We start from the raw sequence: 22,614 nt of genomic DNA, 5'->3' as shown, positions 1-22,614 counted from the left end.
AGCAGCTGCGCAACAAGGGTGTGTCTGCGGTTCTGATGTCAACGATAAACCTCGGCATTTACACTGGAGTCAAGTCCTCATTTATATCTGGGCCCAAAAGTTCGACCTCGGCATCTAAGCTCTCCCACAACTGGGGACGAATCTTCCTGCCTGGCCCTCCTCCCGATAATACTCCTTCTACGCCCCAACACCCTCGGCCACTCTGGACCCCTTGGTGCCTCTACACTCAGGATTCACCTCCACAGATCCGAGCCTTTGCTCACGCTGTTGCCTCGGCCTGGGATGCCCTTCCTCTCCATCACCACGGATCTAAGTGCCCCTCAGGCTTCAAGGCTGCGCTCCGTGCCTCTTCTCTGAGATGCCTCCTGGGCCGACTGCTGCAGCTGGGATAACCTCCCTCTTGTGAGAACTGCTTTGTGTGAGCCCCCTGGGGTTCATACCTGTCCCCTCCCACAGCCCACCACCGCCGTGGCTTAGAACCTCCCAAGGCTGTGTCCCCAGACCCTCGAGCAATGCCTGGCATGTTGTAGACTTGGCAAGCGTTTATAGAATGAATGAATAAATGAATGAATATGTGCATTTTGAAGTCTAGGTGGTCTTTCGGGGGGGGGGCGCCTGGAGGGTCTAGAGAGACTGGGCTTTGAATGTTGGTCCTACTCTTCAGTAACAGCGTGATCTTGGCCCGGTCGTGACATTCAGTGTTACTTCAACGAGATCAAGTGCGTCCTGTGCCCCATTGTGGGTCCTTGACAGACGCTACCTCCCACTCAGCCATTCATTTGGTTGAGACCAGGCCTCGGGCCACACATCTGGATACAGCGTAGCTTAGGGCCCGGCCTGCAGGCCCTGGTCACCTTGTTCCGGAGACAGACACAGAAGTTCACCCTCATAGGCCCATAGTCTTGGCTGGTACAAGGTGGCAGGCTCTAAGGATTGGATTTGGAACGATGGAATCGCCCACCTCCAGCGGCCCTGAGACTCCTATATCCAGAGGACTCCAAGCAAAGGCTTGCTGATGGCCTGGCAGAGGGGCAGCGAGGGGATTCACGCGCTCACAGCGGGTTCCCTGCCTACACTGGGATGGGCCAGGTCCTCACGAGTCTCTTGTTTCCCACGAGATCCTGCCAGCTTTTCACAACATCCTGCAGACATTTCCAGGCAAGGTCAAGGTCAAGGTCAAGGTCAGATGGTCCCTCTCTGATGTGGGACCAATGCCTCTCTCCAGCTCTAGCCCCAAATGCCAAAGGCAGTGATGCGATATGAGCCCAGCACCTCCCAGGGAATGGATCAGAGACCTGTCTTCCAGGCCTTCCCCAGACACTTGTCTTTCTTTGCCACCCCCTGTACTTCTCCCTGCATTGCCCCAAGCCCTGAAACCCAAGCTTATAAAGAGTGATTCTCCCAACCCTCCCACGACACCTGTGCCCCGGCGTGTCTGACAGGAAACAGCTGGTCTGGATGTTCTAAGATGGGCATGCAGACGTGTATCATTTGTGCCTGGTGGGACCTCGGCTCTTTGGGCGGGTGGCACCCCTTCCGCCCCTCAGCCCTTAAACCAGGCTGAGCCCTCCCTCGCCTTATTCCCCTGCTCCAGGCCAGGCTCTCAGCATCCCTGGAGCTGACTTCTCTATGAGATTATCCTGAAAGCACGAATGGATGCATTTTTACATGTGGTGACAGTCTTAGCACGCGGCTCTTGCAGGAGGGACATTATAACTCTCGGAGTCCTGGTCCTACTTTGCCCTCAGAGATGTATCATGGCAGGGTGACCCAGCATGAGCTGTGACCCCCAGGAACCTCTCAGGCTCCCGGGGTTCCCAGGCAGGTGAGCGCCGGGCTGGAAGTGAGCCAGTTGGAATGAACATGATCCCCCAACACGTCTTCAAGGCCATCAGAAATTGGGTTATTGTGAAAGGAGCGTGAAACCGGTAAAAGCCCTGTGGGTAGAGGAAGAGTACAAGTCCGTGGCCATGACCATGTCCTTACTGAGCTCCGGTGCCTCGGGCAAGTCTCCCAAGCCTGCTGAACCCAACTTTCCTCCCCGAAAAGTGGGCTACGGTCCTCGTCAGGGAAGGACACAAACTTTCTGGCTCTTCCCCTTTGGGACACAAGGCAGCGTGCATTTCCCCTTAGGTAAGGTGTGGTCGTGTGACTTTCAACCATGGAAAGTTGCACAGAACACACTGTGTCACTGCCATGCCAAGGTCTTAACTGGCAGGTGTGAGACCTGCCACATTCCCTCCACCTGGCATGGGGGCAGTTATTTCAGAGAGAAGGGTCCTGCCAGCCAACATCCCTGAGTCGGGAAGCTCTGGGGCAGAATCTCTAGTCTCCCCCTGCAGTGAACATTACCACTATCCCAGGTGGTTTAACACCACTGAGGCTTGGGGGCTGTTTCTTCCTGCAGCAGACCCCAGCCCATCCTGACTGATACATGGGGCTGATAAGACTTTCCATGCGGTGGCGTGACTGCACATGTGACCTGGTACATAGTAAATGCTCAGCTGTGGTCACTGTCCTCTCCTCTACCCTTTCCTTGACATGTAAGCCAGCTGCGTATGTTAAGCTAGCATGCACTGAGCGTGAATCTGGGCCAGACTCACCGGACTAAGAAAATATCTCAAGGTAAATGCAGTACCGCATTTCTATTTGGGAGAAGCTGTGGATGGGCTACGATTTGCCAAATGAACAACGTGAAATAAAAGTCACAGAAATCCAATTTCAGCTGGAGACCTCTCTGAGCGGTTTGTGTGGTATGTGTGTGTGTGTGTTTGTGTGTGTGAGTGTGTGTTTAAAGATAAGTTAACTACTCAACCCCAGGTCAAATGGGCTTTTAAAAGAGTCATCTGCTTATAACCAAAGGCTTTTCCCTCCCATGTCTTACCGGTGAGGGTGAGAGAAGGGGTTCAAACCTGGCTCTGTCATTTCTCTGAGCATCTCTCTGAGGCTCCTGGTCTGTAAAGGGAGAAATACAGGCCCTACCTCCCAACACTGACAGGGCTGAATAGTGCCTGGCACTCAGCAAGCGCTCAGTAAACACTAGCGTTAGTGGCATGTTAGTGTTGTTAACTCCCAAACTGCAGCGGGAAAGTGAGATGCCCCTTTTTGGTCTGGGGGTCCAGAGGTCTTTCATGCCCCCCCAGAATCGCTCAGAAGATGTGGCCTACTTCCAGGACACATAAAGCTTAGTTGTGGGTTGTGTGAAGGCTCTAGAATGTCTCACTTAACTTGCAAGGGTGGTGGGGAGATGTGCATTGGCAAAGAAGCGATTTAAAGTGAATTTTCCCCACAATAATGAATATTTTACTGACCCCCTGGCTCTGCTGGCTTTGAACCAAAGTGGAAAAAGCCATTTAAGGTTTGAAATCCATTGAAAAGACAACTTGTGTTCTGGGTCCAGCCGAGTGAAGGTGCCCCGAGGATGGAGTAAATGGACGAGGAGCGGTCTCTAATTCTCTGGTCCATGGCCTCCCCATGGCATTTACATTTCAGAGATGCAACGGCTGTAGCTAAGTCAGGATGCTTTAAAAGTTACATAGTGTGTCAGCCCCTAACTCTGAGACTGAGACAGAGTGGCACATGGAGAATGTTGATGAGGAAGAGGGGGCAGGGCAGAGCCACCGGGTTAGACAGTGACTCAGGACCTGGGGCTGACCCCGCCCGCTCCCTGAGCCTCAGCTTCTCTGCAGGATGGAGAGGATGAGAAACCGCAGCTCAGGGCTGCATGAGGGTGACGTGAATTCATAAAGCCACGTGCAGGGGGCCTGGTGCAGAGTAACTGCTCTATAGCTGGGGATGCAGGAGTACCCATCACGTGGGCCTGCAGCTGGGCCACTGACCTTCACTCAGCCCAGCCTGCAGCAGAGTCTCTGGAATGTGCTGGGCTTGGCACTAGTTAATGAAAAGAGGAGGGTTGAATTAGGCCCTGAAAATGGGTGGTGGGTTCCTTCTCAGAGGTTTCTGATGGATTCTCACCTTCACCAGTGGTATCACCTGCTCTCTGGGCAGCAGGGAACCCTGGTGGGAATTAGGGCAGGGAAGCTTGACCCTCCCTCCTGGAATGTAGCTTGCTCTGTGCGGAACACTTGTGAAGTCCTTGTCTTTGTGTTCCTGGCCCTGGAGGACTCTCAGATATTATTTCTTGCCTCTCCTGTCTTTTTTGTTCCTTCTGTTCCAACCACACTGGCCTCTTTGCTGTTCCTTACACAGCCCAAGCACGGCCCTGCTTCAGGGCCTTTGTACTTGCTGTTTCTCTGCCGGGACATCTCCATTCCCAGGCTGCTCTCTCACTTCGCTCAGGTCTCTGCTCTGATGTCACCTCCTTTGAGAGGCCTTCCCTGATTGCCCCACCTAAAATAGCATGTCCACCTCTGTTGTTGCTTCCCGTTTCAGCTCCAAGACCATGGAACACAGGCTTTAGTTCCCCTCTATCCTCATTGCCTGAAACAGTGCCGGGCACAAGGTAGGGGCTCAGTAAATATGTGTGGAATGGATGAGTGAGCGAATGAATAGATTCTTTATGCAGAAAGAACTTGTGTCTGTTTCCTGAGTTATCATTCTCCTGTCAAGGGTGGTCACCCCTGGGACAATGACCCCATTAGCTGTGGTGATGCCGACGACAATGAGGGTGCTACGTGCACGGCAGGGTGGCAGCGTGCACTGGAAACATGACACGGGCCTTGCCTCACACCAGGACGATGTAAAAATGCAGGTTTGAGATTCTCACCGAGGGTTCCCTGCAGACCCTCAGCGATGGGAAGCCCACTTCTTTTGAGATGGCCCTTAGCATTTAGGAGCAGCTCCCGGACCGTGCAGGAGGGAGAAAAAGGATTAAGGATTTAGGCAAACTACATTTTTCCCATCCTTGGGCCAATAGAGTTTCCACTTGAGAGAGGCTCAGCGTCTGCGTTATGAATCACCCATCACTCGAAGGGGATCTCGTGAGCGAGAGCCCCCTTGTTGGTCATACCTGAATGAACGGGAAGACGAGCCCGACGGCAAAGTTGGAGAGCCAATTGACGGTTCCTGCCACGGTGTAGGCAGCTGGCCGCTGCGATTGCTGGAAGAACTCGCCGGTCAGGATGAAGGGGATGCCGCCTGCAACCAGAGCCAGGGCGCGGATTAATCCCCCTGGGCAGGTCAGGCCGCCAGCACCCATCTCTATGTGGCAGGGGAACGCCACCCGGTAAGAGCCGGCTCTACCTGGGAGAGTGATGCCTTTGGGAGTGGGTGCTGGTGTTACAGCCTGTAACCCCTAAAGGTAACATAAACCATTCCTCTGACCTGGCCCACCCAAATGAGAGATGATTCATCCTCTTGGCTTTGCAAATGCCCTCTGAATCAAGCTGTGCTCCTACACAAACTGAGTACGATGTGTATCAACATGATGTACCAGGCAACTGACACTGAATATATTGTGCTAGGAATGCTTATAATTTATCTTCAGAACAACTGAGTCAGGCAGGTATTGGCTACCATATTCCCTGGATGAGAAAACTGAAGCTCAGAGAGGTTACTTGACTTAGCCAAGGTCACTCAGCTCCTGACTAGCAGAGCCAAGATTCAGGTTTGGGACTCAGACCTCCAAATCTCAAGGTTTTTCTGCTAATCGTTGCTTGAGAGGAGTCCTCCTTACCGACTCTCGATTGGACGCCTGGTGGGCCCCGGTCCATGAGTTGCCCCAGCAGTGCAGCAATAACAGAAACATCATTGTCATGGGGTGAGACAATTCTTTATTTTGAGAGGCTGTCCTGTGTGATTGCAGAATGTTTCTCACACCTTGCCTCCAGAAGCCAGGAGTGCCCCTCGTCGCATGGCAACCCAAACTGCTTGGTCACATTTCCCAGTGCCCCCTGGGCACCACACCTGGCTGAGATTCTCTGAGGTCTGCACCCTCCCCCTCCCGACTGTCCTGCTCAGCGAGACTCAGGATTGGGCCCTGTGACCACGTCCAGGACCTAGGGTTCAGGATGACACCCCCATTCCCCGCCGTCCTCAACAGGAGTCTCCACTCGAATCAGACCTACACCTTGGAGGTCCACAGAAAAGACAGGATGGGTAGTAGAAGGGGAAACGCTGAGGGCCTTTGCCCATCTCAGTTTGGGAACCACTAGGCTCATTCCACTCATTCCATCAAGATTCGGTGATTACTGGCTGTGTTGGGGCTGGTCCCACAGTCTTGGAGGAGAATGGAAATGCCCCTGCCCTCCTGAGACTCCCTCATCTGGTGAGGCAGACAAGATGACTTGTTTCTTACAAAGGAAGTGAAGGAACAATAGATAATCGCAGCATGTGATAAGCACTGGAGGAAATGCTCAGGGCAATGGAGGGGGTGGGGATCTAGGTTAATAGTTGTGTGGAGGGCCCTCTGGGCAGGTGATGGTGGAGATGTGGCTTGAAGGAAGGGATGCAGCCTGTGACGACTTGGGGAAGATCTTGCTAGATTTGGGGAAGATCATGTGGTGGAGGGATGGGAGGGCTGAGACCCTTAGGGGTGAAAAGGATTGGGTCAAGGTCCAGTACAGAGGCCAGTCTGTCTGGACATCTGAGGGAGGGTAGAGAGGCATGGAATGAGGTGGCAAAGGTGAGCAGGGCCAATTAAGCAGCCTCTGGAGATCAAGGAGAGGGGTTGCCATTGAAGAAAACCAATGAGGGGGATGAAGTAGGGGTTGATGTGATCAGTGTGCATTTTTTAGCGATCACTGCTGCTTGGAGAAAGGGCTGGAGGATGCAGGGGTGGATGCAGGAGGCTGTTGGGTTATGCAGGAGGAAGTGATGGTGTCTAGAGGGTGCAGATGGTGGCGGTGGGGATGGAAGGAAGGGGCCGAATTTGGGGATTCTCCATCCCATGGACGCAAAGCTTTTAGAGAGAGCGCTGCACACAACCACAACACTCATCATCAAGTTCAACCAAGTTCAACCAAGGTCACAGAGAGGACCATCTCAAGTCTGTGTCTCTCCAGAGTTTTCACCCCAGCACGCTGCCAGCAAGCCTTGGATTCCACACATCAAAAATGACTCAGAATGAACCACCCCTGACCCCTTGCTAGACTGTGAGGCCTCCAGGGCAGGCAGCATCTCCATTTGCCTGACAGAGAGTAGACAGGCGATTGATATTTACTTACTTGAATTAAATGCTCAACATTTAATTTTGAAAAGCTTTGATATGCAGTTTATTACAAAAGGTGGAGTCTCTTTATCTTAAAGGTGTCTATCAAAATGTGCAAGAACAATGATTGCACGTTGAAATGTGCTAAAACCAAACTTAGGTCTGTAGAGCATGTGATATTGCATTGTTGGAAAGCGAATGTGTCACACACCCAGTTGGTCTTGCAGATAACACTGCTGTGAGCCTTGCTGCATATCCCAGGGGACAGTTCACAGCTATTCTGAAGCCTGAAGAGGGTTGAGGGCTGGTGTTTCACCTTTCCTGAATTTCCTAGGTGTGTTTTGGAAGCATCTGTGGATAACTCAGTTAACATTGGTGCACCAGCTTCCAATGGAGCAGAACGTTGATGAACCTGCCTCCCTGTACTTTCTTTGTGGCTTCAGGGCTGAAGCCATGACTTGTTTATTGGTTATGGCCCTCCTCCCAGCACAGCACCTAGGACACACGTACCAGGGGCTCTGTAAAGGTTTTCAGAATCAGTGGAGGAATGATTAAGATACCCTGGGGTTCACAGGACATCGATATCAGGTCTCTTCTCTGTTTCCTTCATCAGGCCTTCAGGCCACCCCCAGAGAACAAATATAAGCAACCACGAGGATCCTACACAGCTCACTGTGCCGATGGGTTTCCATTTCCATTATTTCCTTTGAACCTCACAACCAAAGAAGGTGGTGAGGCATAGTGGGCTTGGGCTCTGTTGTCAGTAAGAACAGGTTGAAGTCCTGGCTCCACCAGATCCCTCTAGAATTCAGATCTCTCACATGTGAAGTATGATAGCAGGGACTTACTGCTGAGGGTATTTGTGAGGATTAAATGAACAACTGTGTGCAAGTACTTAGTATAAGTCTGCCCCATGAGAGGTACTCAATAAGTGTTACCTACTTAATAATTGTTAGCTACTATGATAATAGTTTAAAACTCCTCTGAATTATTTCCCCCCTTTTTATGAGTTAGCTGAAGCTCAGAGAAGGGGAGTGACGAGCCCAAAGTCTCTTAACAAGGAGTGATGATGATAATGATGATGGTGATGGTAATGATGATGATAGTGGTGATGGTGATGATGGGGTGGTGATGATGATGATGATGATGATGCTAGGGATAATGATGGTGATGATGATGTGGTGGTGATGATGATGGTGATGATGGTAATGATGCTAGTGATAATGATGGTGATGATGGTGATGGTCTTGATGATGATGCTAGTGAGGATGGTGATAATGACAATGATGCTGATAGAAATGAAGATGATGGTGGTAGTGATGATAATAGAGATAATGGTGCTGCTGCAGTTGCTGAATGATGGTGGTGGTAACTATGTGATAGGCATTGGGAAAAGCATTTGACATACATTATTTCATTTAATTATCACTGCTATGTGGTAGTTACTACTATCATTTTTTTCCCATTTAACATATAAAGTAACCTAGGCTTAAGAAAGTTAAGTAATTTCCTCAAATCACATCACTAGTGGGACTCAAACTCAAGGCTGGGTGACTTCCAAGTTTGAGTCTTAATTACTCCATTGTGAAGGAAGAAAGTGTAAGACACTAACAATCTTTAAAATATGTGAAAGGAACTTAGCAGTCTTCATGGTTTTATTTGAATGCTCTCCCAAGTCCTGGAATTCACTTGTTTCTCTTTTGCCTAAAGGCATGGGTGGCCTGATTTCCTGAGTCTCTCATGGTCTGTTTCTTTGAATCCACGGTAAAATGAGAAGGAATGGGGTTTGATATGGAAACAGAACAGGTTTCTTGCAGGTCCTCTATCTTTGTTTTGCTTTTCAAAATGAAAATAGTTTTATTATTTTTTTCTGATTATCATGAGTAATATTTGCTCCTTTTAAACAATTAAGGAAAGCATGTAATATAGAAAGGAATAAAAAGAAAACAAAAGTCATCCCTAAACCTTCCACCCAGGATTGATCCCCATTTGTATTTTGGTACTTGGCAAATTGAATGTTGCTATAAAAAAGCCTAGAGCGAGTCTGATATTTCTGCTTTAGTGATTGGCTTTTTCTGCCTGAAGCCCTGAAGAAATCTTTCCTTATCCTTGAAGTTTATAAACTTAACTATGGTGGGTCTTGTGTTGATCTTCCCATAACCATCTTTCTTAGAACATGGTGTATCCCTTTGACTACAGATTCAGGCTTTATTCATTTCTTAGATTATACTTTTGAAAACTTCTGTTCTACCTGTTGGATTCTTTATTCTGAGACAATTGTTACCCTTATGTTGGATCAACTTTGTCTCTCTTCTGCACCTATAGTCTCTCAGATGACTTTATTCTCTTGTTTTCTGCATAGATTCCTCACGCCCTGGGCAATCTCTCCCTTCTTTCTCTTCTCCCTTCCTTTCCTTTCTTCCTTCTTCCATGTGCCATGTTGGTGCTTTCCCTGTGCTCCTGTTCTCCTTTCCTATATGTAGAGTGAGGTGCTCCATCCAGATTTCCATCTGCTCTGATATGGCAAGTGATCCATCTTTGGCACTTTTTCTTTTTGTCTTCTGGGTTGTCTTGTCTTTCAGGTCACAGTTTGAGGTGTGAGTACTATCTTCCACTAACTTCTATAAAAGGTGGGAATGGGGTTGTAGGGGGAATGTGGTGAGGGCTGCCGGAAGCCCTTTCTGGGAGGTCTGGGCTCTGCTTTTTCTTTCCTCTGAGATTTTGTGAAGTGACCTGCAGAACCCATTCCACAGGGTCAGGGGGATTTTCTACTTCTCCGGGCTTCCACTGGTCTTCTCAAATTAGGACAAAGTCTTGGAAATTGAGAAGCCCCAGGGCCTTTGAGGTTTGCGGTGGGGGAAGGCATCTTTTTATCTTTCCCCAGGATTGCTGACTCACTTCCTTACTCTATTTCCCCCACAGATTAGGGTGTTAGTGAGAGTTCTTAACCGTTTTTGAATCCCCTTCTCTGGTTAGTGATGTTTCTGAGGAGTGGAGACCGAATTCTAGCCCCACACTAGAATTATCCTTAATTGGTGCAAATTTTCAAAATCTATGGTATAATTTTTTTGTTTGGTTGATGGCTAGTTTTTTTCGGTGTAAAGATTTGTTTGGTTGTTATTACTGTTTTTTTTCAAAAAAAAAAGTTTTTTTTTTTCCTGCTCATTTTGTTAGATATTTGGGGGAGGGAGATCCTATAACCAGGCTATACATGACCGTATTTACCTGAAATCTCTTTATAATTAGGTTTTTAAAACCAAGGTATTGGTGTTCCTTTTGGTAGGTGTGTAGATTGCTGCTTATCTTAAAATTATATGCTTCAAAATTAAAGGGCAGTTGAAGACAATACTTTTGTGTAAAGGATTGTGACAAGGGAACGCCTTGTTTAAAATGATCTGTTTGGGGGCCTTTTATTTTGTGGACATTATTATTTGAGAAAAGATTTTACATGCCTGATCTCATTGACTCTTTCTTCACGACCAAACTATGAGTTATGAATTATTATTACAGATTAGGAAACTAAGACTCTAGAAGATGAAGGGCCTTACCTAAGTTACTAGTCCCACTTGTAAGTGTTAGAGTTGGATCTTTTGACCGCAAACCCTGCTTTCTTTTGACTGCAACTTTAAGCTAAAAAGGATAGAAAGATGACAATGAATTTGTGCTGTTGTTTCCCCATATGCCTGGATACAGGATGGAAACAAGACATATTACAGCACTCAATACCTATTAGGCAATAGGTATCATACAATACAACTTAAACACTGAAAATAAGCCCCAATGATGACATCTCTTGTTCAACATATCTTATTATCTTATTTGGCGATTATTTGTTATTTTATTTGGCTATCTTATTCTGGATTCCCCCAGAAGCAAACACTGACAAGTAGTTTATGTGTGAGTTGATCCTAGGAAATACTAGTAAAAGTGTGGGTAACTGAAGGAAGTGAATAAAAGATATGTCATCAACAAGTTACCACTGTGGGCAACCAGAGCTTACTCCAATTGGAGACCCTTGGGAAACTGTGGAAAACACATCTCAGAGCCGTCCCATCTGAGAAGCAAGGGAGCTGGGTATGGATTCACCAAACTTGTCAGTCATTGAATGAAGGTTGCTCTTCGGGCAGTGCTTTTGGCGGCCATAAGATTGGGCTAAGTGACATCTGTAGGTCCTCAGGGTAGGTGCATGTGGTGGCAGCTTTAGGTCCTACTGGGATGCCCTGAAAGGGTTTGGGTTAGGGTTAGAGGGGATTTGAGGAGGGACACCAATCATCTTTGCTACTGACATCTATTCTCCAGGCGTTAGACTTCACGATGGCCACTGCAATATGTATGTCTGATTAAGTGTTTATATCTTAGACACCTTAGTATTTGCTTCAGGAATGGGAGTAGAACACCATGATTAAGAGCATGGGTGGGATGTAACACTATGGTTAGAGCATGGGCTAAGGTATCACACTATGGTTAAGCACATGGGTGGGGGTACCACACTATGGTTAAGAGCATGGGGTAGGGTATCACACTATGGTTAAGAGCATGGGGCAGGGTATCACACTATGGTTAGAGCATGGGGTGGGGTATCACACTATGGTTAAGAGCATGGGGTAGGGTATCACACTATGGTTAAGAGCATGGGGTAGGGTATCACACTATGGTTAAGAGTATGGGGCAGGGTATCACACTATGGTTAGAGCATGGGGTGGGATGTAACACTATGGTTAGAGCATGGGTGGGGTATCACACTATGGTTAAGAGCATGGGGTAGGGTATCACACTGTGGTTAAGAGCATGGGGCAGGGTATCACACTATGGTTAGAGCATGGAGCAGGGTGTGGCACAAAGCTCCTGTCTCTGGCTCACTGCTGTAACAACCAAGCTGTATTGGACAACCGCGCCCCCTGGTGTCCACCATGAGGAGCCATCTGACACCAGGTCTATTCTCACAACCGTTCCTTCTCCTCTGGAGACAAACCTGATTGAAATTCCCACATTTCTACCTACTGGCTATGTAACCATGGGAAAGGACATCTATGGCTCTCAGTTTCTGCATCTATGAAATGAAGATAACACTACTTCCTACCTCTTAGTATTGTTTTGAGGATCAAATGCAGCCTGCTTAGCAATGTGTGTATGTCGTGTTCCAGCAAACACAGCCCTTGTTATTTATGCCCCCGGCAAGCTTCCCTGCACATTTTCTTTAGCTCCCTTCCTCCTCCTCTGCTGTTTTCTAGCTCTTGCCATGTACCTGAGAAAAATCTCAATTTGTATATAAAAGAAATAAAGGGCAACTGTCCAAACTTTTCTATAATTCATATTTATTAAAATTCTTCAATGGAACCACTATCATCAATTTCAAAAGCCCTTTAAAATGCCTAGAAATCCCTTTAAAAATCTCCATATGTGTGTCCATAAGTCACATAACCCTTTAAATACATTTTCCCCTTAAGTACCAGCTTTGAAAAATAGCTTATTAAATTTTTTTAAATCAAATATAATCATTTTGAAAATTCTTTATGGTTAGTTTGCTGTGTTCCTTTTCCTAGACTTAACCTTGTTTGTCCCTTCACTCACCCATTTTCACCCAACATTTATGTACCAAGTCCTGTGCTGAGCATTTTCAGAATCTACTGATCCACATTCTAATCCTCACTGGACAGGTGAGGAAATCAAGGCACAGAGTAACAGAGTGGCTTGCTCAAGGTGGAACAAGCTATAAATGATAGGCCTCGTCCCGAAACCAAGAGCTTCAGGTTGGGGGAAAAGATTCTCTCCCCTGCCCTTTCCCCAGGAGACATTAGGAGAAGATAAAGGCAGGTTTCCAAACAGGTTTGTTTCACGATGGCAGGCGGGAGCATGTCAGCAATCAGTGAGCACAGCCTGCAGCCTTGGGGGGAGCTGGCACCAGAACCCAGCCGGTGCAGGAAGGTGAGCAGTGCCCAAAGGGGCTACCCGCTCTGGAAGCTCCTTACCTCGGAGGATACCTGTTCAGCCCAACAGAAGAGGCAAGGCTGTCCTCTTGTCTCTGGGGAGCTCGGATGCCCACCTCCTTGGAGCCCTTCCAGAGGTTCGTCCCATCCTGACCCTCAGTGGGCACCTCTGGCTCCACAGACCACATGTGGGAGGCTGTGGTCCTTCTCTAAGCCTCAGTTTCCCCACCTATAACCTGAGCACTGGATGAGCTATTTGAAAACTTAGTAAAGCCTGTTTACTCAGCACATGTAAATTATGACCATGCTGAGGCGCCCATGCTAGTGGCTAAGAGCACCGGCTTTGGAGTCAGATAAACTCTCCACTTACAGTCTGTGTGACCACAGCAAGTCATATGGCTCTCAATTTTCTCGCCTATAAAATGAGGATAGAGCTGCAGTTCCTACCTCTTAGCATAGTTTGGGGATTAAATGAGACAGTGCTTAGCAACGTGTCCAACATGTAGCAAAGGCTCAATCATAACAACTGCTACAATCTTCTCATCATTCATTCACTTAATACATGTTCTTTGTGTATTGACTATGAGCCAGATGCTGGGACGTCCATGATGAGCAAGAAGCAGACTCAACTTCTGCTTTCAAGGAGCCTCCAGCATCTGGGGGTCCACTAAGTCAAGAAGGCCAAACCCATCACAAGATTAACGTTCTCCTGGACCACACCTCTTCAGGGCAATTTTAACAATAAAAATAGTTCATGCGTTGAGTACTTCCTATGTGTCAGACTCTGGAAAAGCTTCCCCTTTGTGGAGTTTTAAATTATTTCAGAAAGGGAGTGATAAACTCCATAGGGATACAGCATCAGACATGGATAAGGAGGAATTACAAGTCAGCAGGAGTCCTTGGCCTGAACTGAAAGAGCAAAGGCAGTTTGCTCCTTTTGTATCCAGAGATGCTGCAAAATCAGATACCACCTGTCCAGCCCCATCCCCATCTTCCAGATGGGGAGACTGAGGCCAGACAGATGAAGGGAGATTCTCCATGTCTCAGGATTTCCAAAGTAGCCTGTCTGCTCTGGTCACTGTTCCCCTTGGGAATTCGTAGCTCCTGCCTATGCTGACTATTCCCACTGCTGGGAATGGCCCCAGCTTTGGACATACTTCAGGGCACAAGGGATGTGGGCAATTTACTTATCATGGGCTTGGCTCCCAGTAGGTGATAATATATAAGTGATGGCATCTTTCTCCCCTTCCTCCCAGCCTAATCACAGCCCAAGCAGCTAAGCAGCAGAGGTCCTGACCCCAGCCTGTGGTATCACCCGCATGGAGCATGTCTCCTAAGGAAAGGGAAGGGAGGTTCCTCCAGGAGGGGAAATGAGACTTGGCGTGAATTTAATCAGACAGAAGGAGGAGGTGCCATCACCACTACCTATTCCTTCCATGGATCGTATCACTATCTTTTTATTTCTTTATTCTCTGCTTGTTTGTTGTGTTCTTTGAGGGCAGGTACCCTGTTTCTTTTGCTCACCGTTGCCTTCCCCATAGCAACTGTGTTCCTTAATAGACGTTTACGCTCAATAGATGTTTGTGGAATGGACGAATGAACAGGAAATGATGACAGACAGTTAAGTCTTTTAAGTGTGAGGTGGAAATTCACTCTGTGGCTGGTGGATGGAGGGCTAGCTGGGCCCGGGGGCCAGCATGGGGCAGAGCACGGGAGTGGGTCTAGAGGGTGCTGTTTGGTGGGAACCCAGCTTGGACGGGGGAGATAGGACAGCAGAGGCATCGTCTGGAGGGTCCGCTGGGTGGATCCTAGAGTCTAGATTGCTATGCTAGGGGGTTTGGAGTTTGCAGGTGCAGTGGCCAGCTGAAAGGCTTTAGCAGGAGAGAGCCACGATCACATTTGTGATGGGAAAGCAGTCCTGGATGCGGAGTGGAGCCTGTGTCTGTGGAGGGAGAGTGTGGAGGCGGACAGGGATGCTGGTTAGGACACGACCACTGGGAATCTGAGAAAAAAATTGGAAAAATGTTTGCGTAAAAGTATTTTGTGCCCTTCAGCATCATTAAACCATCTTCTGTGATTCTATCCTGAATTTGCATAGGATCCATCATGAGACTTAGACTCTTTTCTGAACTGCACTCCACTGAAACACCAAGTGAGGCCCCTCTTGACCACCAATTAGTATGTTTTGATGAAGACTTTAGACTAGTGGAATTTCTTTAATCTGGACTTTTAAGTCAAATTCTTAGGTTTGCAGGTCTCTGTACTGGAGTTTCTGGGGGAGGGGATGTTTTCGAAGCAGCTCAGGAGCAAATGGGCCACATAAGGCCAAACGGACTCTGCTAATTCTAACTAAAAATGCGGAGCTGCCACACTCTAATGAGTGCAGGTAGGAAAACACAGTTCAAATCTATCAGGACGTGTTCTGTTTGGTAGGTTCAGCACACTCAGAGGATGTGACTAAGCTTGATCAGGAGTTTACACTTCAATAAAGCCAGAGGTCAGAGGTCTCAGGAGTCAGCTCTCATGGGCACAATTTAACATCCTTCCTTATTTGGATGAGCACTAGAGGGGCTGTCGAAACAGACAAGCGAGGGCGACTGGATAAGGAAGGGTCTTTAGTACAGATGCTGAGTTATAAGGCAGCCTGGAATAGAGTCAAGGACCCTGGGGACAGAGCCTGGCACCTGCAATTCCAGGCAGTTACACCCTCAGTCTGGGTCTCGGCAGAGTGGATTTGTATATTCATTCAGTGAACACAGATGACTGAGTTCCTGCTCTGAGCTGAGGCTGTGCCGGGCACTGGGGATACAGCTCTGATGGAGTCATGGTCCCTGGGCTAGATGGTATCTCAGATCCTGTGGGTTCATGGTGCTGTCTGGCTCAAGATCCCAGAATGCTGAAGCAGATGTGGTTGGTGGACCCCCCTTATACCAGGTGCCCCCTCCCACCTCAGTGCAGCTGGCCCCTCACCCACCTCCTGGCTGCATCCCAGACACAAGGCCTTGTCTGGCTTTCCATCTGCCAGAAGGCTGGGGAGCTGACACCAGTTTCTCCCCAGACTTACTGCAGGGAGATGCTATAAATACTTCCCAGGGAATGACTCTGAGATGTGTATTTCCTACAGCTTTTCAGACTTTCCCAGCAGGATGCTGCTCTGGTTGCCCATGGCAGTAATTTACTCCACAATTCACCTCCCTTCTGCTGCCTTCCTTTCCCCACCTTAGGCGCCCATTTTCAGGCGTTTCCTGGGATCATCTCCTAAATAAACGGGTTCCTTGAGTCCTTGTCTTAGTCTCTTTCTGGGGAAACCCATCCTGGTTTTTCAAAGTCATGTGTTGTCCAAGACTGAAGCTGACACCAATTTGCCCTTCTCTGAACAAAAATTGATTTATAGTCTAGACTCCTGGGGCATCTGGGGTGACCAGCTTGTCCCAGCTTTACAAACAGAGCATCCTGTATCTCAGAAACCCCTGGAGTGGTTGGTCACCACAGTGGGATCTCAACCTATTTCCTGATTGCTTAGCAGCGTTTATTGTGTTTATGAGATGCGGGGAAAGAGAAAATTCAAGTTGTAAATATTTTTGGACAGGCCGAATTGATCTACATAAGGAAGAACTGAGAAGAAGGAGAAGAGACAATGGAAAGGGTTTCAAATGTGAGCCTAGAGGGGGCAGGAGCTGGGCTTTGTGGAAACTCAACACATGAGCAATGTTGAGATCAAGAAAGAATGGAGAATGAAGTTTTCAACAAATCCTGCCGCCTGCTGAGAATGGTGCCCTAGTGCCTGGCTGTGGTAGAATTTAAATTGCTGCTTGTTTTTGGCTCTTAGACTGATGTTTCTGTAGATGTGACTCTGCTGAGTCCGGCATATGGTGGGTGGGCCTTTTTGGGTTCATCAGGAGTTTTCCTTTGCTTCTTCTTTGTTCATCCTCCCAGGAGTCCTTGAAGGTGGCCGTGTCATGCCCAACTGACTGATGGGTGAAGAGACTGTATGATGTGTTTTCAGAGACTCAGGGGTTGCTCTTGATAATGACGTCAGGATATCCAGGGCAAGCTGAGACTGGCCCAGGCAAACTACTGATGAGGGAACTGGGCCCAAGGTAAAAACTCTCAGCTGAGGTCCCACAGCTGGTAAGGCAGCGGCAGAGGTGAGATTCTAACCCAGGTCTACTGGACCTTCCATGGAATCCTCTCAGTCAAGGTGAACAGCTTAAATAATAATACCTACCCTGTGTTGCCCACCCACGGTGTGGCTGGCTGTGCAGAGTCATAGCAATTAATTCTAATTGCCTAAGACTCTTACTAGGTTAGCAGTATTATCCCCAACTTACAGATGAGGAAACTGAGGCATGAAAGGGGGGGGTGACTTGCCCAAGGTCATTTACCTAACACGTGGCAGAGGTAGGATTTGACATGTGGTCTTCCTGACACACCAGCTATGAGGCTGAGTCGGGGAGCACAGAGAAGGGAGCCCACGTTCAGATGATTAAAACAGGAGACCCGGGGATGCTGGGATAGATCCCATGAGGTCAAGTTGAAGTGCTCTGTGTGCGTGTGACCTAGGCAGGCCTTGGGGTTTTTCCTGATTTTCCTTGGGAGTTTCCCTCAGTGGAGAGGTGAGCTTATTCTTTTTTTCTAGGTGTCTTCCTCAAATCCTCGCAGCCCACAGCTCCTACGGCTGCAGCAGATGTTAAGGCTGAGAAAAAGCTACCTCTGGAAGTCAGGGAGGGCTGCCTTTGCAGGTAGCCGCCCCAGCTGCGTTTTCATCCTGGGTTGGCTGTGACATGCCAGCCTCGGCACAGCTGAACCATTTCCAGATCAAAAGCCTAAACCCAATGGGGGTCTGCTCAGCCCTGGCTCCTGGGGGAGCAGAAACCTTCCTGCTGGGCGGGACCACAGCTGATCAGTTGGCCTGAATCCACAGACTGGGTTCTCCTGCCAGTGAAGCTGCTGCCTTGTTGGAAAGGGCAAAGCCAGCAAGACAGCAGCCAAGGAGGCCAACCTGCAGTGCCCGCCCGCACCTGGCCTGCATCTGGTGGTTCCTTGTGGGGATCCCCTTCCCCTTCCTTTTCCCACATGTCCGCCTGAAAACTCTTTCTCACCTTTTAAAATTCACGGCTGGCACCTTCCTCTGTGTGCCCATAGCCCCCTGCACACTGGGGGACACCACCTGTTGCCCCCATGGACCCATGAGGGATGAAGGGACAGGCCTGGCCTAGATGGGGGGGGGAGGGTGTGTTGGGGGAAGGTGGGGACAATGGATGAATCAGTGCCCTTCTCAGCCAGGGCGGGACTCCAGGTCAGCCTGGCTCCTTTCTATGGAGTCCCATCAACACTCTTCCTTGTATACCTCAAGTGATGGGGAGCTCACTCCTTGTGAAAGAAAGAGTCCAGCTGTTTGATGGAGCCCAGATCTGAGTCTTGATCACCTCTCAGGCCCCAGCTTCGGCACTACTCCTTCCTCGGGAGGTCCTCCCTGAGGCTGGCATGTGCAAAGACCACGTCTCTGTGTCACTCACTGGTGCATCTCGGTACCTGGATCAGCACCTCGGGAGCTTCCCTCTCGAGCAGGGAATTACACGCAGGGCCTGTGCACTGGCTGTTCCCTCTACCTGGACTGCTTGTTTCCAGATACCTGTATGGCGGCCTCCCTCCCGTCGCTCAGATCTTTGCTCTGTTTTCACCTCCCCAGAGAGGACTTCTGTGCCCCGTCCCCATCTCAGATAGCACCCCCTCCACCATTCTCTTTCCTCTCATCACTATCTTATATTTTTATATGATATTATTTTTAATTTAATTTATTTATATTTATATTTTTATGTTTTTACTATAACCCTCCTCCAACAGAATGTCAGCTCCTTGAGGGCAGATATATTGTCTGTTTTGCTCCATGCTCTGCCCTAATTTCTAGAACAGTGTTAGGCTCAGGGTATGAGAGCTCAGTAAACATCGGTAAATGGATGAATGAATGAATGAATGAATGAAACTGGCTGTTTCTCTACTAGGTGAGTCTTAATGCATCTTTGCATCCCCTGGGCCTAGAGTGGAGCCAGACACACAGTAAGTAATTAATAACGATTTGCTGAATGAAGGATTGAAATATAGCCACATCTCTTGCATTTTGAGGCTGGATCAAATTCCTCCTCTGCTTCCAACTTCCAATAGCTTCCCACTGCACTAAAAATAAAATCCTAACTCCTTACCAAAGAGTTATGAGCTGCTCCATCACCTGGTCCCTGTTATTCCTCCAATTTCACCTCTAACTTCACCTCTTTCCCTTCCTAACAACACTCTAGCCTTCCCTGAACCTTTCAAGCAAGTTTCTGCCACAGGACCTTTGCACGTCCTTTCCCTAGATCCTCACAGGGCTGCTTCCTTCTTAGCATCCAAGTCTTGCCTTCAATGCTCACAGAGGCCCTTCCTGTCTGCCCTCACTAAAGCAGCCCTTCTCTTACTCTATTTATTCCTTCTTAGTTCATGTCACTCATTATAAAGTATTCATTAGTTTACTGGTCAGGGTTCTATAAATATGCATTTGTTGGGGGGGGCAGCTTGGGGTCTGAACACTCCCCCACCCCTCCCTCCTCTCCAAGACGTAAGGTCCAAGAGCAAGGACCACATCCCTGCATCATTCACGGGTGTGTCTTGAGTGCTGGGTCAACATAAGGAGTGCTTGATAAATAGTTTTAAATTAACAAATGCACTTTCCTATCAACCTTACTCATCCTGCTCCTCCTTATTGTACTTGACAGTCAAGCCCACGGAGTTTGCACTTCCCAGGTTATTTTTTCAGTGTTTTAGGTTATACTTACTTACAACCTAATTTATAATTATTTATAATTATTTTATAATTTATAATTATGTATAATTATTTTAGGCTACAATTATTTGATTGTCTATCTTAATTAGATGATGAACTCCACAGAGACGGAAAATGTCTCTGTTTCTGCATCCTCAGTACGGAACACAGTACCTGGCACATAGTACGTGTTCAAAATATTTTGTTGAATGAATTAATTGGGAACATAACTGAGAACAGATAAAAGAGCAAAAAATGTACTGTAAACCACCAATGTAGGTTTCAGAAAATCCATGCGCTAAAGCGCATGCATGAGTTTCCTTATAAAGAAAGCCCCTGCAGGCCCTTTTAAGACCTAATTCTCACGAGCTTGATTTTCTATTTTCACCCATATTTTACTCAAAGAAAGCAGCTGGATGCACACAGGGCCACACCTCAGGGGTGAGGCAGTACACGGACATGCATCAGCTCTTCCCGACTGGGTCTGAGAAATGGGACTACATGTGGGTGAGATTTACCATTAGAGGTGCCACTGTCTTAGAAAAATAACCCCCTGACCTGTGCGGTTCGATGTCCTCTCAGAAGCAGTTCTCTTCCCGAAGGCTTGTTGGATTTAGTGAAGACTCTCAGGTCTCCAAAGCTTGGCCTCCAGAATTGCAGAGCGCCGCAGGGGACCGGCTTCTGCTGAAAAGATGCCACCCATCAGGGGCAGTTTTCTTAAGCGCAGGAAGCTGACCTGTGGCTTAGGAAACCTTGTAACAGCACCCATTTCTTGAGGGTTTTCTGTGAGTTGGAATGTTATTAGGCACTTGGCAAAGATTTCTTTTACACTCAGACCATAGCTTTCTTGTATGCATTACCCTCATATTACATATACATATCCTCATATTACAGACAGGACCGAATCAGAGAGCTGAGCTAACCTGACCAAGGTCACACAGCTGGTAAGTGGGGTCCCGGCCTTCAGGCACAAGGCTGGGAGAGGATGAAGCCCATAGTTTTCCGGCTACATGAAGCTGCTCGTGGGAAACATAATATAGAGGAAATTCCATTTCATATTCCCGTTTTTTTTTTCGCCTAATGCAAACTTGGAGCATAAAGGATGCTGTGATAGGGGGAATGATGTCCCCCCAAAGAAGTCCACATCCTAATCCCCAGAACCTGTGAAAATGTTACCTTAAATGGCCAAGGGACTTTGCAGATGGAATTAAGAATCTTGAGATGGGGAAATTATCTTGCCTGGTCAAGGTGGGCTCAATGTCCTTAAAATAAGAGTCCTTAAAAGAGGGAGGCAAGAGGGTCAAAGTCAGAAAAAGAGATGTTATGACAGAAGCAGAGGTTTGAAGGTGGAGGAAGAGACCGTGAGGAAAGGGATGCAGGCGGCCTTGAGAGGCTGGAAAAGGCAAGAAATAAATTCTCCCCCCAGAGCTTCCAGAAGGAAAGGTGCTCTGCAGACTCATTTTAGACTTTGGGGCTCAGACTTGTAAGATAATAAACTAGTGTTGTTTTCATTCACTGAGATTGTGATAATTTATTACAACAGCAATAGGAAACTAATGCAGACTCTAAAAGGTACTCTATTCATGCAGACACTGGTGCCTTAGAAAGATCTCGGCTTAAAGCAAAGAGATGGTTTGAAGACCCACTGCTCCTGCCTCTTCTGAGTATGTGGGCATCAGCATTTGAGTCGTCCCTTGCTGTTTCAGGGTTCCTTCCCCTAATACTGAGTCAAACACCTCCAGGTGTAATATCTTAACATAAGAAAATGATTGCCAGGAGATTTTAAGCTTTTTTCCTATTTCAGTGCAAACACTTTGAGATGCAACCATGGCATGTGGGACCCTAAAGATCTTCTTGATTGAAATCAATTTAGTGAGGAGGGAACTAGTGTTTATTGAGCATTGACTATGTGCCAGGGCCAGTTCAGACACGGTAGGTGGTATGTCTCATTGAAATCTCCTAGCCCACCGTCTCGTGTGCATTTCAGAGGCAGGGAGCATAGTGTGACGAACAGTGTGGATTAGGAAGCTGAACTGCCTTGATTTGAAAGCTGGCTTGCCTGTTACTGGCTGTGTAGCCCTGGGTGAGCCCATTGTCTCTCTCTGTGCCTCAGTTTCTTCATCTGTAAAATGGATAATAATCACATAGGCTTTTGGTGAGAATAAGAGGTGGGTAAATGAGGAAGAGAACGGGCGGGGTGCGGGCGGGAGGTTGAGACAGAGAGAGAAAGAGAGAGGAAGAGAGAGAGAGAGAGGCTTGCCCCAAATCGCACAGCAAGAGATGGAGCCAAGTGGATGTGAATCTTGAGCCAGCGCTTATTCCAAAACACCCAGTTATGACAGTGGTTCTCAACCAGGGGTGATTCTGCCCAGGGGACATTTTTGCGCCACTTTCGGTTATCACAACTGAAAAGAGATGCTACTGGCCGTTGTAAGTAGAGGTCAGGGACCCTGCTCAACATGGTACAGTGCACAGGATCACCCCCAGAACACAGGATCATCTGGCCCCAAATACCAGCAGTGCTGAGATTGAGAAACCTGCCTAGAATTTTCTCCAGCAAGTCACATGATGGCGTTAAGTTACCATGTGTTCAATCACCTGGGGCGGGGGCGGGGGGCTTGTGAAGAAACCAAATTTCTATCAGACCATTTATCATCTTTCTAGAACTCAATTTATAATTTGTGTTGCTACAGAATGTATTGAAATCTGCCTTCATAAAGGAAGGGAGGCAAGGAAGGAAATTACAGCTCACCAAGCACCTTCTGTGTGCCCGGCACTCT

General features: G+C 47.9%; 1 protein-coding gene across 3 annotated transcripts in view; it reads right to left on the bottom strand.

The window, feature by feature from the left end:
* SLC2A9 (solute carrier family 2 member 9) overlaps positions 1–22,614 on the bottom strand; it is a 233,560-nt gene that overhangs the window by 17,633 nt on the left and 193,313 nt on the right. For all 3 annotated transcript variants that reach the window (XM_059924186.1, XM_059924182.1, XM_059924183.1), the window contains one exon: positions 4,970–5,097. In XM_059924186.1, coding sequence (XP_059780169.1) covers positions 4,970–5,097 — 128 coding nt within the window. The remainder of the gene's footprint in view (positions 1–4,969; positions 5,098–22,614) is intronic.

The sequence above is a fragment of the Balaenoptera ricei genome, chromosome 5, assembly GCF_028023285.1.
Source record: "Balaenoptera ricei isolate mBalRic1 chromosome 5, mBalRic1.hap2, whole genome shotgun sequence".
Classification (NCBI taxonomy): domain Eukaryota; kingdom Metazoa; phylum Chordata; class Mammalia; order Artiodactyla; family Balaenopteridae; genus Balaenoptera; species Balaenoptera ricei.
The sequence above is the reverse complement of the archived record's forward strand: the minus strand, read 5'-3'. Positions and strand labels throughout refer to the sequence as shown.